Source organism: Stenella coeruleoalba (genome assembly GCF_951394435.1).
Source record: "Stenella coeruleoalba genome assembly, chromosome: 11".
NCBI classification, from domain to species: domain Eukaryota; kingdom Metazoa; phylum Chordata; class Mammalia; order Artiodactyla; family Delphinidae; genus Stenella; species Stenella coeruleoalba.
Window position 1 is genome coordinate 37470076 of NC_137157.1, and position 27719 is coordinate 37497794.

General features: G+C 34.7%; 1 protein-coding gene across 2 annotated transcripts in view; it reads left to right on the forward strand.

The window, feature by feature from the left end:
• Positions 1-27719, forward strand: part of PPFIA2 (PTPRF interacting protein alpha 2) — a 474947-nt gene that overhangs the window by 387995 nt on the left and 59233 nt on the right. The window contains exons 17-21 of one of the 2 annotated variants that reach the window (XM_079936903.1): positions 1465-1702; positions 5768-5797; positions 8708-8838; positions 10594-10748; positions 22559-22652. In XM_079936903.1, the coding sequence (XP_079793029.1) occupies positions 1465-1702; positions 5768-5797; positions 8708-8838; positions 10594-10748; positions 22559-22652 (648 nt within the window). Of the gene's footprint in view, positions 1-1464; positions 1703-5767; positions 5798-8707; positions 8839-10593; positions 10749-22558; positions 22653-27719 lie in introns of those variants that run through there. The other variant, XM_079936902.1, reaches the window with a different exon arrangement.

Consider the following 27719-nt stretch of genomic DNA (forward strand, 5'->3'; position numbering starts at 1 on the left):
AACTTACATTGACACATCATATTATTCAAATGCATAGTTTACATTGTGGTTCACTCTTAGTTGTTTGGAAAATGTATAATAATGTGTATCCATCATTATGATATCATACAGACATAGTATTTTCACTGTCCCCAAAATTTGCTGTGCTCTGCCTATTCATCCCTCTCCCCGACCCAACCCCCAGAAAACACTGATCTTTTTACTGTCTCCATAGTTGCCTTTTCCAGAGTGTCATATATTTGGAATCATACAATATGTAGCCTCTTCAGATTGGTTTATTTCATTTAGTCACATGCATTTATTGTTCCTCCATGTCTTTTCATGGCTTGATAGCTCATTGCATTTTAGCACTGAATATTGTTCCACTGTATATATGTACCAGTTTATCCATTCACCTACTGAAGGATATCTTCGTTGATTCCAAGTTTGGACAATTATGGATAAAGTTCTAAACATCTGTGTGCAGGGTTTTGTGTGGACATAAGCTTTGAAATCCTTTGGGTAAATATGAAGGAACACAGTTACTGGCTTATACGGTAAAAGTATGTTATGTTTCGTTAAGAAACTGCCAAACTTTTCCAAAGTAAATACGTAAAAAGAAAACTTTGCAGTGATCATAACCTTGAAGTTAACAGTTATATCATAGGAAATCACAATAAGCCATTTGTAGTTAAGAGGAAAATATCTCAGGAGAGGTGGTTTCTAACTCCATTTTTCAAACAAACTATACTGGTACCCAGTTTTATTATATCAATATGCAAAATGTGTGTAGATTCAACTTAAATAGGATCTTGAAGCAACCCAGCTAAAGTTCTTTATTCTTTGTGTCTTTGTAATAAATAACGTATGCATATTCTTGAAGCTTCTCCCTATTTAAAGAAAGAGTAATAGTGTTTTGTCTTCTCAAAAGCATTTATAGCAACAGTATTTTTTTAAAAAATTTTCACTATCTGTCTCTCATATCTACATTATTAAATTGCTTGGTGCTTATGTAAAGGCAACTTGGCTGAGTCAGGGTTTTATTTGGCCAAATTATAATTATGAATGACCATTTATTGAGAATTCTATCAGTTATACTTTTTCATTGGATAGGAGGTAAGACTCAATGACTTTGTTGAGATTTGGGTTTCTAAAAGTCTCATATATTCGTTCCTGAGTACAAATGTAAGATTAGGATTAGTGACAGAAATTAACTAGGCACTCAAGGTTTTAAAAGAGTTTTAACAGGTGGTAGTATAGAAATGGGGTCAAAATGAAAGTTGGGAGGAATTATGTATCATTTGAAAAGAAAGATTTTCTAATTTTCAGCCAGGAAATCTCTGGAATTTATTGAAAGTTATATTGCCTAGGGAAAAAAGAAAATATTAGATTTGATATAAAATGTTCACAAAGGTATTTATTTAGTGAATTCCGATTAACATTATAACAGCACAAAATGTATCAAAAATAAACTGTATCTTTCAGACTAATTCAGGAAGAGAAAGAATCTACAGAGTTACGTGCTGAAGAAATTGAGAATAGAGTGGCTAGTGTGAGTCTGGAAGGCCTGAATTTAGCAAGGGTCCACCCAGGTACCTCCATCACTGCCTCGGTTACAGCTTCTTCGCTGGCCAGTTCATCTCCCCCCAGTGGACACTCAACACCAAAGCTCACCCCTCGAAGTCCTGCCAGGGAAATGGATCGGATGGGAGTCATGACACTGGTATGATGTGTCCAGAGAACCTTTGCTTCCATTAGAATTACTGATGCATTAGCTGAAATCTATTCTAGTCTAAAGTCTTTCTGTGTGTTTTATTTTTTTTCTCAACAAACCTATGTGGTAGATACAAATATTAATCCCACTATGAAGTGAGGAAACGAAGCCTACACAGGTGTAACTTTCCCAAGGTCACATAATAAGTAAATGGAAGAGCAGAAATCTAAATATCACATCAGAAATCTGAATGACTTAAACTATTAAATTCGTTTTTACTGATGATATCTTGATGATTGAGACTGGGTGGGTTTTTTGTTTTGTTTTGTTTTGTTTTGTTTTTGCGGTACACGGGACTCTCACTATTGTGGCCTCTCCCGTTGAGGAGCACAGGCTCCGGACGCGCAGGCTCAGTGGCCATGGCTCACGGACCTAGCCGCTCCACGGCATGTGGGATCTTCCCGGACCGGGGCACGAACCCGTGTCCTCTGAATCGGCAGGCGGACTCTCAACCACTGCGCCACCAGGGAAGCCCTGGTTGGATTATTTTTAACACAATAAGTTTCAAAAATTATTTATTATAATCACTTCAATACACCAACATAGAATGTTATAATTTTATAATATACATAATATAATTTTAAAAGAAGAGCCATCAACAATAGCAGCAATTACCCAATTGAGTTTTATAATTCATGTCAACATTTTCACCCTTCTTTATTCTTTAATTCTTTATTTCATGTATCTTCTTTTGGGATTAAAAGTTGGAAACCTAAATCAGGAAGTACCCTTAACATAAGAGGGAAAAAAATCAAAGTACTCCTTGCTAAAAATAATGTTAGGTGGAATGACTACTGAATGTCATGATGTTTAGTCACTTGATTCTCGTGATGACATTTGAAAATGTTATTATCTCGAGCGAAAGTAACTGAAATGTTGAGAGTATGGGTAAATTGTCCTTGTTCAACACAGCTTGTAAAGAGGGGCTGGATTTTTTTTCAGATTTGCTAACTCAAAAGCATATACTGTTCTTTTTTATTTTTTCTGTGATTACCTGGGAACATGTTGAAATGACAACAATAATGAAGATTTAAATATTCTGAACTCTTTATGGAGGTAAAATTCTATGTTTTGTATAATGAATATTAAAACTATGTTATTAAAACAATAAAATTCCAATTAAAAATAAAAGTTTGGGGTTTCCCCGGTGGCGCAGTGGTTGAGAGTCCGCCTGCCGATGCAGGGGACACGGGTTCATGCCCCGGTCCGGGAAGATCCCACATGCCGCGGAGCAGCTAGGCCCGTGAGCCATGGCCGCTGAGCCTGTGTGTCTGGAGCCTGTGCTCCGCAACGGGAGTACCGCAAAAAAAAAAAAATTAAAATAAAATAAATAAATAAAGTTTGGGGATAGAGATTAAGTAAAATGCAAATAGGTCAAATTATAGTTTGTATATTGCAAAAATCTAGCACAAATGTAACAAATGGAGGAGAAATTAATAACACAACAGAAGAATATTAAGTGTATATAGTGTTTCTGGTCAGAAGGCTGTGAAACTTCTATAAAAAGTGTCACAATGCCTGCATCTCTCTGTGTATATGGGTGTGTATAATATCTGAACCAAGAAGTTTAACTCAATTTCTAAGTGGTATCTTTAAATAACTATGTTGCAATAATGTGTATTGTGGCCAAAAAAAAAAACCTGTAAAGATTATTTTCATTAGAATTAATTTATATAAATGCACACATATGTGCATATGTATGTGTGTATGTATATATATGATACTCTCACCCCAAGGGGAAAACTACCTTATAAGTAAATAAGTTTTAAAATTTTATCTTCATAGAATTTCTATTATGTCTGTCAGTTTAGATATCTTTTTCTTTAACTTTGCGACTGAGAATTGATACAGAAAACTGTTTATATGGTGAGGCAATATTTCCCATATCCAAACTCTTTACAATTATGGAACTTGCAAGTAAATCTGTATAAATGAGAAATGATGAAAAAAAAATTTTTGAAAGGAAATACTTACCTCCTTAGGCCATTGAGTTTACTATTCTTTGCTTATTTCCGGACTTGATATTAAAGATATTTTAAAGTAGATAGCACAGACAATGGCAAGTCCAAACAAAGACCAGCTAATCAAAGCTGATCCCAGCTAGATACAGCACAAACTTTTAGCCAATGTACTAAGATAAACTAACCCAATATACTGATCTACATTATGATCTGCTTATTTTAGAAATCTAGGAACCGTCCATCTGATTTTATTAACTAAAAATGATATTGTCTCTGGCTTAGTTTATCCATATGTAATTGATGACCTATTTATTATCAAAGCTACGGTAAGAATATTGGCCCACAGAGCATAATTTAGTCGGCATTCAAATTAAGAAAACTTTGGTTATTTCTGTATTGCTATTATTTCCTTACATTTTTGCAACCTAGTATTTTGCCCTTTTAAATATTTTCATTATATATTAGCATTATAACCCTTGACAGTGTTCTTATTTTTATAATAATAAAATAATATATTCATAGCCATTTAGACATAATGTTTATGTATGTATGAATAGGATGCCACTGCTTTCATGCATTTTCTTGAGCAGTTAGTTATAAATAAATCAGTGGTAAATCAGCATTATTATACTATAATTAGAGTACTTAAAAGATATTTAGAGGGACTTCCCTGGTGGTGCAGTGGTTAAGACTCCACGCTCCCAATGCAGGGGGCCCCGGGTTCGATCCCTGCTCAGGGAACTAGATCCCACATGCATGCCGCAGCTAAGAGTTCACATGCCACAACTAGGGAGCCCACCTCCCACAACTAAGGAGACTGCCTGCCGCAACTAAGAGACACGGTGCAACCAAATAAATAAATAAATAAATAAGAGACACTTAGTTAAAAAAAAAAACAGATATTTAGAGCATTTCCTGAGGGTAAAAAAAAATATTTTAAATGTTTAATATCTGACTCAGAAAAACAAAAAATAAAACCCAGAAAGTCTTTATCACCTAACAAAACTTTGTCGTCAAATTCATTATTGTTATAGTGAAAGACAGGAAGGTTTTCTTTTACCTGTAGAAAATATTGGAGAAAAAATAATTTTGTTGCATATAATTCATGTTTGAATATTTAGAGCAAAATTTGAAATTTTAGGGACAGAGATTGGAAAGACATTGTATTCATTCATATTGTATATGTTTATATGTTTTGCAAACATTATTATTTGTCCTGATAATAAAGCCTATTTGTATTTACTTTTACCTCACCACAAATCCATAGGCATAAATAACATGTTAGCGATATCTAATTTGAATATTGAATGAGGTAAATCAACCCATTTTTCAATAGCAACAAAAATGTAAAGTATAATGGAATAGTTTAGTAAAATGTTTTACTTACATAAGAAAAATTAACAAATATTAAGTGAATAAGTTTTATCTAGGATCATAAATAAATAACTATTTTTTAAAAATTCTATAAAAGAGCACTGACAAGAAAACAGCAGCCCCAGAAATATGATATACTGAGGCCAGAGCTTTTGGTATTTGGAGATGGAGAGTTTGTTAGGACGCCAGGAAGTTTGAGATCACGTAGGAACAGCATATCCACCCTGAGAAGGTCCAAAGCCCTGTGTAGATGAGACAAAAGGGAGTGTTTATAAACTACATATATGTGCATTGGATCTTCATTTACACATAGTCTTCTTCACTCCCATCTATATTTTCTCTGGAGGATATAGTCTCATATTTACTTCTGGCTAGCTCACTCCATATGTGCTTCATATTCCCTAAGGTCCATGTCTCATGTCTCATGTTTTACGTATATACACATGATCCCATCATGAAGACCTGTCCCCTGCAACATGCCATCTAGGAAGTTTCCTCTCTAAAATAGGTCCCTGGAGGAATGCTTTTATAATGGTTAAAAGACATTTATTTTGAAAAGAATGGAATGAAAACAAAAAAAAGGTAGTTAAATTATAGATACTATTTAACTTGTGACATGGTCAAATGGTAATCATTAATTGGTTCTGTTTTATGTCTCTTTTATTACTGCCAATCACAGCCAAGTGATCTAAGGAAACATCGGAGAAAGGTACTGTACATTTCTTTGATCTGATTACTAACTGAACATTGTTTTTTCTGAGATTTAAAATTATATTTCTTCTAACTGAAGCATTTTATAAAAAATATTAAAAGTATTTAAGTGTTTTTGAATTGTTTAAATATGATCATAAGAGCAAATGTCTCAAAATAAAATTGTTTATGCTTTCTAGGGTAATGATTAGACTGTGGGGACTAAAATATCCCGATTTCCCACAGAATTTTTAGATCTCTCTTGGTAGAATTAGATAGTTTACTGTCGATATCTAGAACAACAATGATGCTTGTTTTAAAATATAGGTTTTACCATTATTCAGATATATAAGACCAACAAATCAAGAAACAATTGCCAATAAGTGATAGCTTCTTGCTTCTACTTCCCAAGAGCAAGGGACCTGCTTCACTATGCCAGGTCAATGGGAAGCACCAGGTCAGCAGTCAGAAAGAGTGAGAGGAAAGCATGGGAAGGAATGTTTATTGTGGTTTTTGTAGGAATGGAAAGGCAGGGTAAGCAGGTTTAAGATTGGCTAGTTTGAACAATTTCAGTGGGCTGTAGGGTCTAGGGGCTCTCTCTAGTTGTCAGATACCTGGCCAGGGATGACTAAGACAGAGGAATAGTGCCTCCTGGAATGTAAGAGCCAGATAGAGAAGAGGATCTGAGGTACTGATGAAGATGATTTGTTTGCATATGGAAGACACACTCCAGGAACATAGTTACCTATCTCTAGGAATTAGCTAGCCCTGGGATGGGCATTCTCAGCATGGTCTCAGATACTAGAGCATCACAAATACAGAAAATATAAAAATAGAATTAATATACTACTTTACTGCTTGGAATGAAGTCCAGAGAATAAATATTGGGTATAGGAAACAAAATGCACTACAGTTCTGATTCACAAAATGACAACTTGTTAGATGACTGAGAACGGCAGAGCTCAGACTCACAGGATATCAGATAGGACAAATTTCAAAGGTTCAACCTACTATCCAGTACATCAATCTATTTTCAGCATCTTCAAGATGTGGTCGTCAGCCTATGCCCAAATAATTCTGGAACCAGGGAACTTTTTTTAAATTAAGGGAATCCATACTGTGCTTACATGGCCTTAGATTGATTGAATTTCTTTTTATTTTCCATTGTCTATCTTCTTTTAGCATCTTCTCCTGGACACTACCAGTTAGTTCTCAGCTGTCAAATTTACCATGCATAATGTTATTACTATTTTTCTTTGACCTCTTCCACCACTTAAAAGGATTATACTGGGAATAAAGGAAGAAATCTGAGCAGATGATGTAAAAGAATTTCAGTGTGTATAAGGAAAAAAAAGATCATAAAGGAAGGTCCCATGCAGAAATATAGCCTCAGGGAATTCAGGGAGTAAAGAGATGATTGGTAAGAAAGGTAGGTCATAAGAAAGAAAACCACAAGTTAAAATTTGTTATATATATATATATATATATATATATATATATCAGGGTAAGGAGTTATATGCATGATTTAATTTGTACATCAAAAGGACAAATTAAACTAAGTATTATCAGTTCTATTTTATTGATGAGGAAATTTAGTCTTAGAGTAGATAAGTAATTAGCACATGTCATTCAACAAATAAGAGAAACCAAGATTCAAATCCATCTCTGATTATGAAGCTTTTCTCCTCCACTTTGTTTATATAGTGTGAGCTCTAAGTGTTATTCAGAGAAATGGTTTGTGTATGATGTTTTTAAGAGCTGATATTTTGGTAAAGTTGGCCTAGTTTGACCCGCCATGTGGAGAGAGGAGGGCATTTTATGAGTGTGTTTCAGGAAAACATCTGAAACAGAAGTAATCAGGCTTCACAGAAACAATTGTGGAAAACAATCATGGTTAGATAATGGAATTGTGAAAACTTAAGTACGTATTAGGAAGAGTTTAGAAATATGCTTTATGAGTTTAGATGAGATGTGAGTTTAGAAAGGGTTTTCCATAATGTTGACATCATGCTGAAAGCAGTTCCTGAAAACAGTTCTTCTGGTGGCACTGTGCTCGTTGAAATGGAGAGAGGAGATCTTATTAAGATGACTGCCTAAGCTATTAAAAGTTACCTAGGCTTAAATGACAAGAGCCCAGACAAACAATTTCATTACGTTTCTCCAACACATAACGTCTTTATCATATATAACACACTTATGCATAATAGCTTAATGTAGAAACTAGCAAGACATGGTATAGACAAAAGATGAGAACACAGCTTTAAACATTTTGTTATAGCCATATTGAGAAATTTCTTCATCAGAACTTCTAGAACCATATATCTTTTAGCTATGCTTTCTACAATCTGTCTCTCTCTCTCTCTCTCTCTCTCTCTCTCTCTCTCTCTCTGTCTCTGTCTCTCTCTCTCTCTCTCTCTCTCTCTATATATATATATGTTTTAATGCACAATGGTGCTATGAAAAAATGCAACATTGTTTTTAAAAATATCTTTATTGTACAATTAAGTTGATTTTTGAAAACTCTTACAGTTCTATATATCTATCTCTGACAAAATTTATGGTATCCTGAATTGTTCTGGACTCTGAATTAAATTCTTTAAAGAAATCCCTTCCATCCCATCTGCTTATGGTGCTCTGTATGCCTTTGTCAATTTTCCCATGAGAGGTAATGAAATGAAAAAATTTGCAGAAATTCTGTTCTTACCTTTTATTATTCTCACTTTAAAAAGAAAGCTTTTTTCTTATAAACTGCAGCTCTTTTTTTAAACATCTGGGAACACATTTAAATAGCCTAATTTAAAACACTTTATCTGATACAGTTATATTTTGCAGAATTACTCAAATAGCCTTGCTTTATTGATTCTCCATTTTCATCAGTTTCAGTTGAAATCTAGAAAAAGTTCATCTGATGTATCGTTTTTGCTTCTAGATTGCAGTGGTAGAAGAAGATGGTCGGGAGGATAAAGCAACAATTAAATGTGAAACTTCTCCTCCCCCTACCCCTAGAGCCGTCAGGATGACTCACACCCTCCCTTCTTCCTACCACAATGATGCCCGAAGGTATGACTCTCCCAGCACACTGCACATTGTATGTTCTCTTTCCAAAAATATTCCTCCTTCTTTCAGTATCAAACAGACTACTTAAAAATTTATATAAAATTTTTGATTTAAGCTATAATTCTGCTCCCTCTCCACAATGTCACTTGTGAAAAACACAAATTTTCATTCTGAGATCAAATTTTCAGTTTTAAATTTAACTGTATATTTATGGTCTTATTACTAGCCAATATTTATGAGAATAGATTTTCTACTTTTAGTGGATATTTCCTATTAAAACAGAGTCACACTACAGGAAGGACTTATTAGAATAGTTACAAAAAACTAAAGGATTCTAATACAAGACTATAAATCTGGCTTCTAGTATAAGGATAATTAAGGTCTGATGCTTGTACCCCAATTACTCTTAACAGACAGGTATGTAAGTCCTGCTTGTACCCCAATTACTCTTAACAGACAGGTATGTAAATCACCCTATTGGTGCTGCAAGTGCCAGCTATAACAGCTCCTCCTTAGAGAAGAAAAAAAAAACACATTTGCCGAAATATTAAAAGAAAAGTTTACATGGGGAAATACCCCATTTGTCATAGCAACTCTTCATACTGTCCTTTCCATCTGCCTAAAAAATTGAAGCAGATCTCTATTAATGCCATAAATAAGTCTAAGCATGCAATTTACATCTTAAATGTATGTTCTTTCACTGTCATCAATTACAGCATCTCTGAACACTTAAGTGATATAACCGAATGTAGTGACTTAACGATTAATACTTTAAGAATCTGTCTTCTAAATAGTATGTGTTTTACAATAAACGGTTTTGAAAACAGAGCTTTCTGTGCCAGCCGACTTTTTTTTTCCTGTTTTGTTTATTTTTAATTTCTAATGTGAAAAAAGTTATTCCAGATTCAAAATTTATACTTACTTTACTCTCAAAAAAAAAGAGTGAAATATATTGTAACATATGAAAAGCAGTAGGTTTTGGAGTTTAGAGAATATGAACTCAGATTAATTTGGATGAATAAAGTTAAATAACTCATCACAATATTGTCAAATTAACAGCTGTAAAGAAGGATAACAGTATCATTGAACCTATCGTATTAATACAGTGTCAAATACATTGACCAGGAATGGAACCTAGATCAGCTTGCTTGGAAATAATTTCAGCTTATCATGTACCTAAAAGAATACCTGAGAACTGTAAGAAAAAATATACAGTGATCACTCGGGTATATGATTTGTTACTTCAAAATCTCACAGGTGATTTAAAATTCAATGAATTAGTCTCCAAAACTGAGAGAGAGAAAGATAGCTAGAGGAAAATCCAGTAAAACCATGGGCTAGAATAGAGCATAAACTTTATTAGCTATATTTAAATTTCTTGTCATAGGTCATTATGTTAAGATCTAAAAATCAAACTCTGCAAGAAGGAAATAGGTAAAGAGTCAAGGGCTAATTTATAGAATTTATAAGTTAATAAACCAACCTATGTTCATTGATTAGTTTGATATTTTATGAAAAATAAGGAAAATATATTTGAGAAAAAAAGAAATTTTTCTAGAGAAAACCTGGAGGCTCAGGGCCCTAAGCCTGAGGAAATCACACTTTAATATGCTTAAGAAAAAACATGGGAAAAAAGGAGAAAATAACATTCAAAGTGTACTTGTTCCTCCTTTCGTACTTTTATCAAGGAATTTAATCTTGTGTACTTTGTGGATGCTACACCAAAGCAAGCAGTTTGTCCTCTTTCGTGTTTTACAGTAGTTTAACTGCCTCCCTCGAGGCTGAAAGCCTTGGGCTTGGCAGTGCCAACAGCAGCCAAGACTCTCTTCACAAAGCCCCCAAGAAGAAAGGAATCAAGTCTTCAATAGGTCGTTTGTTTGGTAAAAAAGAAAAAGCTCGACTTGGGCAGCTCCGTAAGTATGCATGTTTGACTTTCCACTGCCACTCATTTTCCTCACTTCTTAGCATCCATCTGTCTTTCGTTCCATTTCTCATATTTTTATTTTTTTCCTACCTGACAAACTTTCTGTTTTAATCAGCTGTATTTAATCCAATACAGCTGAATCAAGCTTGACAAAAGTTTCAAAGGAAGAATATTGTAACATTTTCAGTCCTTTTGATTTCTCTGTTAATAACAATACCTAGAATTTATGTAATGTTAACACTGTGATAGACACAAGGACCCTCTGAGGCAAGTGATATTACTGTCATCCTTATTTATTGATGAGTAAACAACGTATTAGTAATTTGCAGAACTGAGATAGTTGTCCTAGGGCCATGTTTCAAAACCAGCTTAAAACCATTGAGTATACTGCATAGATGTGTATAAGAGCTTAGCTGTGTGAATTTAAAAGCTTTTCTGTTGAAAAAATTAAGAAGCCTACAAAAAATCCAAAAGAATTCTTTTTAGGTCAGAATACATTATAAAGGGCATAAAATGTAAAAAAAAGACAAGGTTTCTTTGTTTTAAACTGTCACAACTTTCCACTAACAAACTCAACAACATGTAGGTGGAGAGACAGAGGGAAGAATCTGGCAATAGAGATTGTGTTAGAATTAATTATTGTTGGTGACTAATTGAATAAAATAGATCAGTACATTTGAAATGACCCTAGGTAAATATATAAATACATAGATACCTTGTTAATAGATGGATGGATAGATAGATAGATGGATAGATGGAGAGTCTGAAACAAAAAGAATATGTGAGATGTATTTTCTAAAATGATGATATATACACTTGATCTTTTTTTCCTTTGGTGTCTTTCTACATATTTACTTTTTTTCTGAAATCTCTTTTCATCATCTTGGTTATTTATGATTGCCTCTTCTTTTTCCCTGCTCTTCTCCTTCTATTTAATTTAGAACTAGAGTTAAGTTACAGGGAAAAGGATTTAGCTCCTACCTCTAATAGTAAGTGATGAACAGAATGATACAAAGTTCGTAGCACTCCCTTTGGATTCTGAAATAAAGGAATTATTATTCACAAGTAATGTCCCAACCCCTAGACTTAGTTTCCTGCCCTGGCACCGCAAGAATTTCTGAGAATAATATTCATTTTTGCAGATTTACAACCGTGATATTATTCAAAAATATCTTTCCCCACTTCCACAGCATGAATCCCACACAAAACATCAGAAACCATAGGAAACCGATGTTTATAACACATGAACAGCCAGTTGTGTGATTGAGCGTTACCATCAGGAGAATTAAATCCTCTTTGGGTTTCTCTTTCTCAGGATAGGAACCCCTTAGGATATAAAAAAAGAAAAGTATTATTGCATAAGGAAAGAAAAGAAAAGGTGATTACTTGGGGGATACAAAATGTACATGCCAAGACATTGTTATAAAATTTGTTTTATTTTATTTGACAACTATTCATAGTCAAAATCAAGGTATCCAGGATATAATTTAAAGTCTAGAAAAATATAGAACCTTCTAGAAACTTAGCCTTTTTACCCATTTTCAGTGACTGTGTGTCTCTATGTCAGAACAGATGAGAAGGGAATCAGTTACAATTAGGTTCTTATCAACTCCATCCAAGTCAGAAAATAGCAATAGCTATTCAAGATCACATTATAGTCCTGAGAAGATTTCTGAGCTCTGAGCAATTTTGTTTTACTCCATAGAACAACCGAGTATAAACAAAGCCAGTGTCAGCAGCATAGTAAGGACTACAATGCTGATGAGGAAGACAAAGACAAAAATCTATACCTCTGGAGCTATACAGAAGCTACACTGAGGGTGAATCAAAGCTCCTGGAGAAACCAAAAATAAAGGTCTTTATTGAAAATAATACTTGAGAAAATAAGAAGAAAACACAGACACAAGTAGGTTTCAGGAATTCATATTTTTTTCCAGAAGAAATGGTACATGGTACCACTAGTGCTTTGGTTGAGGGATATGGACTCATGTTTACTTGTGTCCTGAAAGATGTACATCCAGGTTGTGAGGGGAGGACCATGAAAACTTACCAAACCCAGGGGCTACCACTTAATGCTGCTGATTCACACATCAGAAGAAATTAGGGAAACATCTCTAGTGATCATGATTTTAATATCTTGATGTAGAAAATTCTGACATGGGAGCACTGTCAATGTTCTTTCCTCTATCAATGAAAATAGAAATACAAGATAGGAAATGATGGCATGGAAAGTAATATGGTAGAGTGATGATGGTGTCAAAGAACCAAATTTGAAATTTTGGACCATGTCCCAGTATTTAGAACTCTTAAAGAGTTTAGCTCATAAATGCAAAGAAACGTAAGTTAACCTGAGAGTAGCTGTGCTAGATGCCTTTAAATGAAATGAGGTGTGGAAGAAGAAAACTTTCTAAATAGAACTATGAAAATGTTCACTCAATTCCATCAGGAATGACAAACAGAAAGGGAGGAATTCTTAGTAATTCACAGAGAAGAATAATTATAAAGGGGACATTATTTTCCTTATATAACAATCTGAAAAGCTAGGGTAATAAAGTGAACTTCAGTTATGATGAGTCAGTCAATGTGACTGCATTGATAACCACTAACCATGTAGAATCAAATTCAATATACATATAATCTATTTTTACAAATGTGTTATAGCAGAGGCAATATAAATGTGGAAACTCCAAAAGTCAAAGGAAGCAACACATTGAAAAGCATTTGAATAAAGCTAAAAATACTTTAAAGATAAGTATTTAAAAAGATAAAACATATATATGAACCATGCCTCCTTGGAAGTCACAGGTGAATTTGGGGAGAGTGTCCTGGCAGAGGAAATATTCCTTCTAGCAGACTTGGGGATCTGGTTTTAGTTTCTCTTTCTCTCTTCTTTCTTCTTTCATTTTCTTTATATATTACAAGCACCAATATGAAAAGATGCAAAAACAGGTTCGACAATCTCATTGAGCATTGAGGGACACGGAGACAGCACGGCCAGTAAATACCTCTGCTTACTTCCTAGAGCATACAATAGATACAGGATGCAATAACACCCTTTAAAGACTTAGCAGCTGAATAACCACAACTTTTCCCCCCTGAGTAATGCATTCAGATGCAATGCATCTCTGATATTTCCATTCATCTTTTTTTTTTTTTGGTGGTACACGGGCCTCTCACTGTTGTGGCCTCTCCCGTTGCGGAGCACAGGCTCCGGACGCGCAGGCTCAGCGGCCATGGCTCACGGGCCCAGCCGCTCCGCGGCATGTGGGATCTTCCCGGACCGGAGCACAAACCCGTGTCCCCTGCATCGGCAGGCGGACTCTCAACCACTGCGCCACCAGGGAAGCCCTCCATTAATCTTTAAACATGCTCATGGCTAATCTATATTTTAAAGGTCATCATTAATCCTGCCATCTTCCCAAAATATTGACTTATCTTTTCCCTGCCCTTATAATCCAAGCTTAAGTGAGTTGTCCACAACTACTATTTTTACTTCCTCATCTGTCAGTCACTTCACAACTTTCCATATCCTGACTTCCACACATAAAATTCTAGAAACAAGTTCAGTTTTAACCAATATGGAAGGAAAGGCTAGATAGTATCAAAGCAATTTGAGGATGGTAACAAACTCACAGCTATATTTATGATAATGTAAACTTAAGTAGTAGATCTGAAATAGGTGACCTCTTCCTAAAAACAGATTCTAAAAAATTTTGGTACAAAAGCTGTTATCTAACAAATAATAGATATAAGTGAATGGCATAGACATGTAAGAACAATGTCAAAAAAGCCACCAACCAAAATAAACTGATTATTGGAAAAACTGCCCAGACCAAAAGGGGAATTATAAAATTCTTATTTTTATTATTTTTGTTTAGTAATTTTAAAGTTTAAAGAAAATGAATAAACTGAAGGTGTACCTTATGTGAACAAGATATACAAATAAGTGGACCTATTCCAAAACTCACATTTTTGCCTCTATCTGCTTACTTGAAAAGCAAAACTTCATCCAGAAAAGAGGCACTAACAAGAGGACACCGAAGCCCAAGAGAGTTGATATCTTGAGGGGTGAGACAGGGGGAATGCTGATAATCCAAAGTCATTTATTTATTCCTACTTTGAGTGAATAGCATATGTTGAGCCAATGTGAAGTATAGAGTACCAACCATGGACTTTAGGAAAATGGTTAAAGCATGGCATTGGCATCAAAGAACACTCAATTTAGTGAGACAGATAGTACATAAACATGGACAACCATTCACTTAAAACAAATCAAAAACTTGAATATGTTTCTGGCCCAGAAAACTTTTACCTGCTACATTGTCTGTCCTGTCAGGACAACCATGAACAGGAGTTCTGAACCTCGAGATCCATGATTAGGCATCAGTAATTGGAATCTTGACTGGCTTGACTTTTAATTTTATCTGAAGGCATCAACCTGTTTTGAAACAAAGCAAATTAAATTGTGTTTAAAATAGGCATATCAGATGAAGCGTGTTTGTTTCTTTGACAAAGTTACTTGGTAACAGAACAGGAAAGGCATTTGGGTGAGCTGTAACTCATGACAGCCCTGTAGACAAGATGTCAGAATGGGGCCTGGGTGATGGAAAACTTTGGTGAGATTTATAACTGGTTGCATAGGCCTCCTTTATAGTGATGATAAGTGGAGTGATGCCACCTTGGATCCAGGTTTCTAGTGGCAAGATTAGGATTCACCCTGTTCTTGATCCTCACATCCCCCAATCACTTGGACATGAATATTTCGACAGCCCAGTAATCTGATTTTTGGATCACTGATAGGGAAAGAAATCACAAATGAAAAAAAAAAAAAAAATCAGTGTTCTTCCTTAAAGACTACCTCAAAAAACTGAGATTTGGAAGGTCCAAAAATATCCCACTTTAAAAGTATAACTCTCAGGAGCATTTTTTACAAGAAAAATTTAGAATTTTCAGGTAACTCTAAAGTCAATATATAAGTCAGTAAATTTAGTCCACGTTAATAGATGTACAGCATTGAGATAAAAGAAGACTTTTCCATTCTGTTCTGCTATTGTAAAACAAGAGCCAAGGAATAGTATCCATTTCTGTTTACTACACTTTCGGAGGCATATCATAACCTCGGAAAAAGGTTGGAGGAGAGGATTAAGCTGATGAGGGTTGAAATTATGTGAGGAGTAGCTAAGTACAGGGGTATGTTTATTCTCCTTGCTGACCTGTCTGGATGGCTGTTTAAGAATATCTGAAAAGCTGTTATGTGGCGGAATCTTTGGTCTTTTTGTTGTTGAGTGAGGGTACAAAACTGTAGCCAAAGTGTTAAAGTTGTAGGACGATTAACCTCATCTCAGTGTAAGAAAGAGAACACTGGTGAGTCATAATTGTATACAAACAAGCTAGCTTGTCAAAAAATGACTTATTTGTCACTGGAGATGGTCAAGCAGAAGCTAGGTAAATACGAGTAAGAGCTGTTGTGGAAGGGGTCCAAGAATTAGAAAGCAGTTGGACTGGATGGTTTTTAAGATCTATTTCAACCCCAGTAATCCTGAATCTATGAAGCTCTAACATTTAAGCCTTAGACCCAGCAACTCTTCCTTCTACAAAATATATACCATGAGTTATTTACTATGAAAATGCATATTATTTTTAAAATTACAGACTTTCAGAATTAGAAGATATCTAAAGATCATGTAGTGAGCCACATTCTATATTATACAGAAACTGAGATGATTTTAACAATCATCATGGCAAAGCAGCTGCTTGGTAGGAGAATTAGCAGTGGTTCCCAGATGTCACTTCCTGGTCTAGTGCTCCAGACAATATACTCGTGGGACTGTTTCCATCAAAAATTACCTCACTGAGCTCCTAGTCCTGTGGAGCATGTTTGGGAACTTAATGAAATTAAAGACATAATTATTTTTTTATAACTTCTTGAGGATATTACACACAAATGCATAAAAAGTAAAGAATAATTCAAGGCAATAATAATAAAAAAGATCACAGAATATATTATAAATTTTCTTATAAATTTTCTTATATGTTTTCTTATAAAACATATAGACATAATGTCAGTAAAGAGTTCCGATTATTAGTTTTTCTCTCCCTGGATATGTTTGATTCTACTAGGAACATCTAAGTGCTGTTTTCCTTCAGAATTGAAAAGGTTAAAGCTTGAGTTTCAAGTAGGACCTATCTCTGAAAAAAAGGGTACTGAAGCCACATGAAAGGACAATTTCCAAGGGAAACATGATGGAAAGGAACCTGGCTCTTTTTATGGTTAGTTGGGAAGTGGGTACAGTCTGGGGTCCAGAGTGTGAAACCAAATTATTAATATCAAGCAAAAGAAATGATGAAAATTGAGGGTCAAGTTACCAAGCTGTGGAGAGATTGGAAATGCAGAGATTAGGAGACAGCAAATTGAAGCAGACACAACACAGGAAATGATCTAGGTTCCAGGGTCAAGTATCCAAGCAGAAGTGAGAGTTAGGAGTCAGAGCAATCAAGTACCACGCTTTAGAGGCAGTTTACCAGCTTAGGGAAACGGTAATAGAGAGTGAAGAGGTAGTGATGTTAAAAACATTTGCTACTTCTGGGGGAGTCATCTGTTCCATACGATTTTAACACATGTACTGCCTAGGAAACACCAGCCCTCCCAGGCCTTCAGAGAGTCCTAATAATAATGACTGTAAAGAAAAAGGAACAGATCACACGTGACTACCCTAGCAGATGTCAACAGTGAATGGTAAGCATAAAGAAAAGAGGCATTACAAGAAGGAAACAGAAATCAAAGACAGAGATTTTCAAGAATGGAGAATTGATCAAAATATAGCAAAGCTATGGAAAAATGGTAAAAGCAGAAAAATGTATGTAAATTATACAGGTAGTATCTCTGATTACAGATGTATAAAATGCATATATTGTTGAGTAAAAAAAATAAAAACTACTCTTGCAAATTTCCTTTAAGTGTATATGAGAAGCAATATATTTCAAAGAGACTTTTTTGCCTGATAAATTGCAGTTTTCTTTCCTTTATTGTCATCTGTCAGATTATTTAATAATGGTCTGAATTCTTTGATTTGTTATAATCAGCATAATGAAGAAAATAATTTCTCACTGACAGAAACAACATCAACATTGCACCAGCATTAGTTAGCAAGCACCTTTCTACATGTAAAATTTGGGTGCCTATGCTGGCCTTTACCCCGAAATTCAGATTGTTCCTAGATGTTATGGAACTAGAAAATACAATACAATTTCCCAAAGTATCAATTAGAGATGAGTCATGCTCTGCATAGTGAAAGGGTCTTCTTTTGAAGAAAGCATTTTTTAGCTTCAATTGTGAATGCATTTATTGCATACCATTTATGAGCCAGGCACAGTGCCTAGGTGCATCCTCCAGAGAACTAACAGACTAAGAGTCATGAAACAATTAAGTAATCACTTATAAATTCAAGTGCATTTAAAATCAAAATGAGTGGTATGGATTAATACTGAAGTGAGGTCAAGTAGAAGAAAGATGAAACTACTGATCAGCAGCAGATTATAGTCTTAATCTCCCTGGAATTAGAGTTCTCTTTTTAATACGATAACAGGGAACTCTGCGGGAAAAATGGAGATACAGAGCTTTTGCAATGTGGGTTTTGGCCAGAAATTCCTACAGACTTGTACCTCAAGGGTCAACATGAAATATATTATTCTGATTGGAGTCTGAGGCCCAGGCATCATAGAGATATTTGCCTTCACAATCCAAACGAACAGATATCTCCAACGAGTACCATCCAAAGATCTGGGCATATGAAGGTCCTTCCTCAAATTCCTCAGCCTGGGTCTTAGGTAACCTCACAGTCTGTAGCACCTCTCTTGAAATTCTCTAAAACCTTCCTTCTGGTGCCTGGGAGAGGTTGGGGCTGGCAATGCCATCCGGGCAGAACACCCTCACCCAAGACCTGGACCTGTGTAGGTCGAGTCTCTAGAAGAATTCAAATTTTTTTTTTACCTTTCAGACCCTGTAACTAGCCAGGAAGGCAGTGCCATCTGGGCAGGGTGCCTAATCCAACCAAACCATGTGCACCTGTGTCCCTGTTTCTCCCTAACTCCCTACCTCGTATCTGGGGTTGACCAGATGCCTTAGGAAGCCCAGAGACTTGCCTATGGGGTTGTTCTGGACCAGTGGCCTGACCCTGGTTCAGAAGGATGGTCTAACAATCGAATCACTCACTCCTGCTGTTAGAATGGTATCATATGAGATTGGACCACACTAGATTGTCATCCCACTAATTTTGGGTTACTCAAAATGTCTGTATAGAAAGGGGTTGGAAAAATATTTGACTAGGCCCCTCACACCCTAAAAGTTATTCTGTCTCAAACACTTCCAAGTCCTTGACAACCTCACAAAAGAGAGTGTGCCTGAGTGATAGAGTGCCCAGAGAACTTCACTGAGGACATGAAGTTTGGCTTGGGCTTTTGCATATGCAAGCACTAGGGGGCCACTGACAAGGTGATAAGCAATTTATTATCTGAATGTACACTGGCTCATGGGACTCGAGCCTTCTATGCCTGAGCACTTTATGCCATGAGACGGATGGAGTTAATGATGCTCTCTCCATATTCCTAAGGGGTCTCCTGGAGAATAAGTAACCCTTAGCGTCCACCAGCCAGTGTTTCTCACTGGGGACTCTCTTGCCATTTCAAGATGGGCAAACTAAAGAATTTTCTACTCATTGAAGGATGTTTAGATTTCTTGTCTCCTACCTAATATATATCGGTTGCACTTTGCAGTCATTGTGACATCTAAAAATGTGGTCCTCTTCCTCCATCAACATATGCAAATATTTACATTCCCTCTGGAAACTGCTACTGTGTCCAGTATAGAACCACTACTATATAGCACTGCTGAACAGGAATATAATGCAAGCCGCAAATATAGGTTACATATGTAATTTTTAATTTTCTAGTAGCCATATTAAGATAAGTAAAAAGAGACGGGCGATTAATTTTAATAATGTATTTTATTTAAACCAATGTAGAAAAAATTATTATTTCAACATGTAATCAATATAAAATTATTAATTAGATATCTTATTTTCCTTTTTTTTGGTACTAAGTTTTCAAAATCTTTTGCATATTTTATACTCAGAGCACTTAATTTGGACCAGCCACATTTCAAGTACTCAATGCAATATGTGATTAATGAATACATTGGTCTAGATGAGTAGATATTCCTAAAGTCCACACAGCCATGGGATCCCACTGATGCCTAGGAAAAATTGAAGCAGACTCTCACCAGATTTAGATAATCATCCACAGAGTAAAAGAGTTCATAAGCTGGTTTGACTGAGGTCATCCTACCAGTTAGCTGGTCAGGTGGTTGGAAAGACGAACCTGGGATTTATGGGGCAGATGGATCAGTTCTATGAAAGAATGTTTTTCTCATCTAGAAATGTTTTATTTGGGCTTAAAAAATGCACATAATTAGACTTTTGCTCCTGCTTAAGGGTACGGTTCTACATATGCTGCTTAAAAATAATTTTGCCTACTTTGGCCTTAAGTGTCATTTTCTATTGGCATTTTCAAACAGGATGTGTCGACAATTCTTTATTAAATTCTCTTCAAAGGATATTAGATTTTGAAGTGCTCAGAGTATTTCCAAGCTCTTCATGCTTTTTATTTTTATAATTTTATTTATGAGAAGAAAAGTCTAATATCTACTTTTTCTGGGTCTAGTTTTGACTCACAAAATTCCTCTAGAGCTCTCTTTGTTTCTCCTCCAGAGTGTTAATTTTTTAAAAAACTGTTCTTTTCTCTAATTAAAATGTTGTGTTCTTGAAAAAAATTTAAATCATAATTTATATGTTCTTTGCTCAGAAGGGCAAAAAGCCTGGTTCATTCAACCGTGTAGTGGTTGAAAATGTCTCATTGTTTATAGAATGGGTCTACTCATCAATCTCTGTGTCCCCATCTGGACTAATCAAGAATTTTTAACTTTTTTTTTTTTTAAGAATTTTAAACTTTTAAGTGAATCATTATTCATTTCCATTTATGTTTCAAGAGAACAATTTTATTGTTGATTGCAGATTGTGAATAGTAATTTATGGGCATACAGTAGGGCAAGTATACCAATGAGAGAAATAAAATGAAAATATTCACTCACTGTGCATAATGGAAATTCCCACATTTAAAAATGTTTCCTGGGCTTCCCTGGTGGCGCAGTGGTTGAGAGTCCGCCTGCCGATGCAGGGGACACGGGTTCGTGCCCTGGTCCGGGAGGATACCACATGCCGCGGAGCGGCTGGGCCCGTGAGCCATGGCCGCTGAGCCTGTGAGTCCGGAGCCTGTGTTCCGCGACGGGAGAGGCCACAACAGTGAGAGGCCCGCGTACAGCAAAAACAAGTTTCCCAAGAGTACTTTAGTCAACTAGTGGATGACTTTCCTAATGATACCAACAACGAAAATCATTCACAATAAAAAGTTCTTTAAGTATTAATTGCATACGTGCATAATTGAATAAATTTCAGTCCTCAAACTCTGAATCCCTGAATAAGATCTAGACAGCAATCAATGTGTTTTCAATTAAAGAGGACTTTCTTATAATTATCCAGTTCAGTAACAGAGTTAGTAGGCTATGAGATTAACTTATTTATATCAATGTTCCAGAATTAATAATACTGAGTATTTAAATTATTTGTTAAATGAATTATGAAAAATAATTACAACAAAATTATCCTTAATAGTACTTATTTACTGATATATTGGTGAATGTTTGTGTAGACTTTTAAGAATTAGTATTAGCTTAAATCTTTCTACTTAATCTTGAGCTTAAATGGAAATTTAAATCTCTTCCAATTAAAATGACTTAAAAATAATGAGCATTTTTCATTTACCTTGACTTCATGTTTTTCACATAGTAAATAGCAAAGAGAAAACAGAACCCAGGATTAAGTTCTCATTTTTCAATTACAACAGATAATTTATGAACAATGATATGTTTAAAGATACTAAATAATTGCTTTGTAAAATTGTTTGATGCCCAACATACTTTCCTTTCTTCCTTCTCTTATTCCAAGGTTATATATATATATATATTGGATATATTCCAAAGCCAATAAAACTGACACTACATCAAATAATTTGTGACCCGCTAGGTAAAAACAAGTCTTACCAGGATCTTTTGAAGAAAGATTTCGAATTTTTTCAGGTATTATTATAGAAATTACAAAACAAAACAAAGCCTGCTAGAACATAGGAAGTTCTGGAAGTTACGTTGGTACTGAAGGATATAGGAGTCATCCAGGTGAGCAGAAGAGGGTTCCAGAACAAGATACAGAAAGTTTTGGTAACTCAGCAAATGTTTCTCCATTCTCTCAACTTGGAATTGAAGACATACACCTGAGTTTCTGCTTATTGGGCTATCATTTATTTCATTATATATGAAAAATTTCACACGTTTCAAACATCGAAAAAAACCTCACACACTGCACAGTTTTTTCATTTTTCGTAAGGAAAAGTAGACCTCATAGCTTTCAAACTATATATTCAGGTGTTTGTCAGTGTACAGGCTACATGTATTATGTTGCTACTAGGTGCAATTGAATGGTCTACCAGGAGGTACCTTTTATTTTTTTCATCATCTCAGCGTATGTTTATGTATGTACCCATGCCATTGAGTGCATATTGTGTTAGAAATACAAAGGCAGGCCAAAAAAAAAAAATGTAATACTAAACAATTGCTCAAATAAACTTTTAAAAATTTAATTTCAGAATTGACACGATATATCCAACCTAATATGAATAGTTACTTCTTCACAGGAGGCTTTATGGAGACTGAAGCTGCAGCTCAGGAGTCCCTGGGGTTAGGCAAACTTGGAACTCAAGCTGAGAAGGATAGAAGACTGAAGAAAAAGTAGGTTTGGAGATTTTTTTTTTCTAACTTTTACTTACTTTGTGTCATTGTTTGTGGGGAATTGAAAAGAGAGTAATTGGAAACAAAGCAATAGACAGACAGAGGCCAGTAGTGTCCTGGTCTTCCCTAAAACTATTTGGTGCACCAGTTTCATGGTTATAATGGGCTAACTATTAAAATAAAAATCTTTGGCCCATAGTAGAAGTAAAGTTTTTTTCTAGAGATCATTTATTTCAAAACTCAAATATATTTAAAATATTTAAATGTAGCCTTACAAATAATGTAATATTCCATTTGATGTTAAATTCTACTGAATTGGTATGATAAAATGAGAGAGTATCCAACTTTGTGTTCCTCTCACAACAATTAAAGGCCCTCCTCTTAAAATGGAGTATTTAAAAGGAGAATGTTTCTCTGACTGACTGAACATAAACTTATTTTAGACTCACAGCAGATTGTTTTGCATCTGTCAGGAAACTGATAGTGTATTTTTTTCATTCATGTATAATATGGAACCTTTAAATGACTTGCAAAACTGGCAATTTTGGAGTCTCAGCAGCTGTTAGAAAGCAAGTGGGTCCATATATAACATATTTTTTAAAAGCTTAGTAACATTTTCACTGATGAAATAGGACCTTTAGACCATGTTCTTTAAAATCCAAAGAATTTCTCTATATTCCAGAATCATTTGGTTGGTTACTTCTTTTCTTCCCTCTCAAATATTACATTATGTTTATAGTTTTCATATTAACCTTCTTTCCTATGAAAGAATGTTCATTGCTTTAGGCACCATTATTGTAACATGGTTATATTAGTCATGCTAATGTGCACGTGGTTATACTAGTCAGGCTAATTAATTTATTTCATATTTTGCCTTCTCACTTGCTTTGCAGATGTTTGCTAATAATGAAGAAATACGTAGTTACAAGTTGTAGAAAAGTCCACTAGTCTAATTGTGTCATTAATTTTCTACTTACTAAAATTAGTTATATACCTAAATTTAGTAGAAATACTGTTCAGAAAAAAGAAGTGACCGTGGGAGCATTATTTCTTGAAGACAATTAAGTGCTCAGTCACATTCCACACTAATAAATATTTCCTCTTTCATTACTGATTACTCAAAAGTGTATTTAAATATTATCACAATCTGTTCCTATCAATAAATGTTACATTTTATGGTTATTTACTGAGAAAAAAATTTTCTCCTTTGATTGACTCTAAAATTCATTTGATGTCTAAAGATTTTGAATGTATTTATTTAAGATTGCTTTAAATCTAAATGAATAAGAATAATCAAAACCTAGCCTGACTAATGGACATGGTTTATTTCCCTTAAAAGTTAATTCTCATTTTTCCCACAATGAAATATTTACAAATAATGGCAATCTGGCCAGTTTTCATATTGCATATAAGGCAGTGCCTCACATAGTTCATTTGTTGTTTATGGACCAAGTTAAGTGTCCATTTTAACAGCTACTAAAGTTAAGAAATTCCAGTTATACAATGACTTGACAATATCATAAATTTAGAATTAAAGTTTAGCAATTGTTAAGTTTACAGACTGTTGGATTGATTTGATATTAATTTTATGGAATTATTTCTTGAATCCTAAGTATTCTCATAGTCAGAAAGTGATTTTAGTTCTGGACTTGATTTGAGATCTTACTATGCTTGACTTTATTGTTTCATTTTGCAATATGTTTTGGCAAAATATAATTTTTAAATGTAATAAATAGAATACTAGTCTTGAATATTAAGAAGAATATTAAAAACAAACTATAATACAACAAAGGTTAACATTCCTTAGCACAACTATTTCCTACAGAATAATAATATTTGGGTTAAAATGGATCTAACAAGGCTAGCATTGTTAATCAATGAAAGGACAGAAATATCTCTCTTATTGTTGATCATCTCATAGCAAAGCCCTTTGAGCACAAATATGCAACCTGTATTTGTAAGACATATAAGGAAGTGCTAACACTTATTCAGGACTTCCATGGCACCATGCCTGGGTTTCTGGGTTACCAAAGAGTGAAGTGCCTTCATGTAATGGGTTTTACAAGATAAGCAAAGGTAAATTATTTTTAAATGACATAGTTTCAAAATTTACTTCTATCAAATATATTATTAATTATGATTAAATATTGATCACGTTCTCAAATTTTCTAAAGCATTTACAATTTTATTTAAACAATTCCAATATTCTTTTTTTAAAAGACACCATATCCTCTTTAAGTGTGCTTCAAGGAATCATACTCTTTGCTGTGCTCAAATTTCATGTGTACTTGTCTACTTTCAAGATAGAAAAAAATTCAAGTACTTTTTTTGAAAAAATACACAAAAAAATGGAGGAAACTATTTCAAAATGTTGAACACTATAGACTGTACATGCATGGTTGCAATGACTATAGTTTCTTAACAGTTGTTTTTCTACATTTTATCTAATGACCAAGCCAAATGATGTGTCCAGGATATAGCACTTAGACCTATGATCACTGTACCAAAGTTCATATCAGAGATTCATTAGTCTACCTCTGGGAATAGCAGAGCTGGAAAAAAGTCTTCTTTTTAACTTTACTAGGATATCAGGTATCTACAGTTGACAATCTGTGAATTTAAATTTAATTGGAAGAAATCTTTAAATAAGTTACTTATGACACATTTTTAAAAACCATATGGGGGACATACTTTCAGAAAGCAGCATTCAAGACATTCCAAATTCTTGCAAAGTTCAGAAATTACATTGTTAGCAGTCCCAAACAAAGGTCTAATTTGAGGTGCATTTACCATCCAGCAAATTAAACACGTGTAGATGAAAGCATTTTACTTGGTCTGTGTTCCTACTTTGTTCTACTTCTACTTTGCTTTCTGGTGCAGAAATTTGTTTTTCTTATATTTCTAGCTACTGTCCTATAATGATAAATAGGAAATCAACAATACTGGATCTGTTAAAGCACCTACTGTTCTAAAAATTCTTGAGTATTATCTTCCTGAGTTGTGTATTATCACTCAGGTGCTATTCTTCCATCAGAACAACATCTAATCTTAGGGTCTAAAGTCAATCTATTGTTGTTCTACCTGGTTCATTTTTACTACATCTTATCTTTGTTGTACTTTACTTTAAAGCTTTAATTCCATAAATTTCTTCACCAGGCTTATATAGAGTACAGTCAATACCTACAATAATTGCATCAAACTGAAACTCATCTTGTAATCCTTCAAGTACTTCATATTAATTTGTCTAGCCTTCCCCTTTAAAATTGGACCAGTTTTTCTGCAGTCTTGTTGTATAGTTCTCCTAATCTTTAAGAATTGAGTCACTTATTATTTGCAATATGTGTCTCCGTATTAAATTTATGATTCTCCACAGTTTTCTCAATGTGTCACTACTCTCTGAGATCTTTTCCATCATCCCTTGTTTGATTTCATTGGATGGCAAGCATCTTTTCTGATTTAACACAAACTGAATATCTTCCTCATTTCTAAGACTAGACCTGAGAACTTCACTTCTTCTCTTTCACACTTATCATCCTGATCTTCAAGAACTTATTTCCCTTTCTTAGCTCTCCAGCAAATGTTTTACACTAAGACCTAAAGCTACTTGCTCAGGATGGCCAATGAAAATCAACCACACAACTCCAAAAAATAACTGCACAGCATAATAGAAGCTACTTCAAGGTCAAAAATGTACATGGTCTGGCCCACCAAGAACCTCAATTTATGAATGTTCTTTAACTCCCTAACTCCCCGAACTTCACTTAGAATCTAGGTGTGGGTATTTTAATACCCAGTAAATAGAAACTCTGTTCTTTGCCAAAGTTTAGAATTTATTTGGTAATAGACAAAGGAGTCAGACAATAAGAGATCAAAATGTCAGCTTTATTACTGACACAGCTGATAGAACATGATTTAGGTATATGGGAAAAAGGGAGGTTCCTAAAACTGAACCCCCAAGTTAGATAAAAGTTACCTGACACAGAAAGAGCTGGGTAGTCATAGGTTTCCAAGATGTGAGAGTATAAGCCCCATCTCTCCTTAAAAATAGCATCTACAATATTATGGTTCCATAAATATGTTACTCTAGAATCAATAACTATGAACTCACAAGGAAGAAAATGAAATTTTATGTGATTAGCATCTTTGCCTAAAAAAGAGTGTTAGAAGTATCAATATATTTGTATTAATATCTCTTCAGATTTCTTACCTTATTTTTTCTCCTGGAACATATTTAGCTGCCAATTTCCCATATCACCATCTCTGGAAATGTGTTGATAAGGTTTATGACAAACTTCTTAAGATCTGTAAATATATTTTATACATAAAATTAATTGAGGGCTTCCCTGGTGGCGCAGTGGTTGAGAGTCCGCCTGCCGATGCAGGGGACACGTGTTCGTGCCCCGGTCCTGGAAGATCCCACATGCCACGGAGTGGCTGGGCCCGTGAGCCATGGCCCCTGGGCCAGCGCGTCCGGAGCCTGTGCTCCGCAACGGGAGAGGCCACAACAGTGAGAGGCCTGCGTACAAAAAAACAAAAACAAAACAAAATTAATTGAAAATTGTAAAAGTATTGGTTTAAAATAATTTTTCCTCAAAACTTTAAACATAGTGCTCTTCTGGCTTCCAGTTATGTCTAATGTCAATTGATTGTCATTCTTTTATGTATAACATAGGATTTCTTTTTCCTTTCTTTCTCTCTCTCTCTCTCGTGAAAGTTTGAGTTCTCCCTTTATCTTTGAGGTTCAAAAATGTCATAAGTATGTTTATATTCAAATGATTTTTATGTTTCATTTTTCTATTTCATACTTTCAATCTAAAGATTTGTTAGACTAGTCTGTGTTACATGTATTGACTTAAAAGATTTTTATTTCTAGACTTAACTTTGATTCTAAGAAGCTTATTTTTAGAGACTTATGAGATTAAAGATGAAGTTGTCTGTTTCAGTAGTAATACACCCGTCTAACTCTCACGACAGTCCTTGATAGGCAGTGAATGTATTAAAATCGACAGAATACCCAGTGAATGGTTACTTAGCTCCAGAAATACAAATCCTGAAATATCTGTGTCA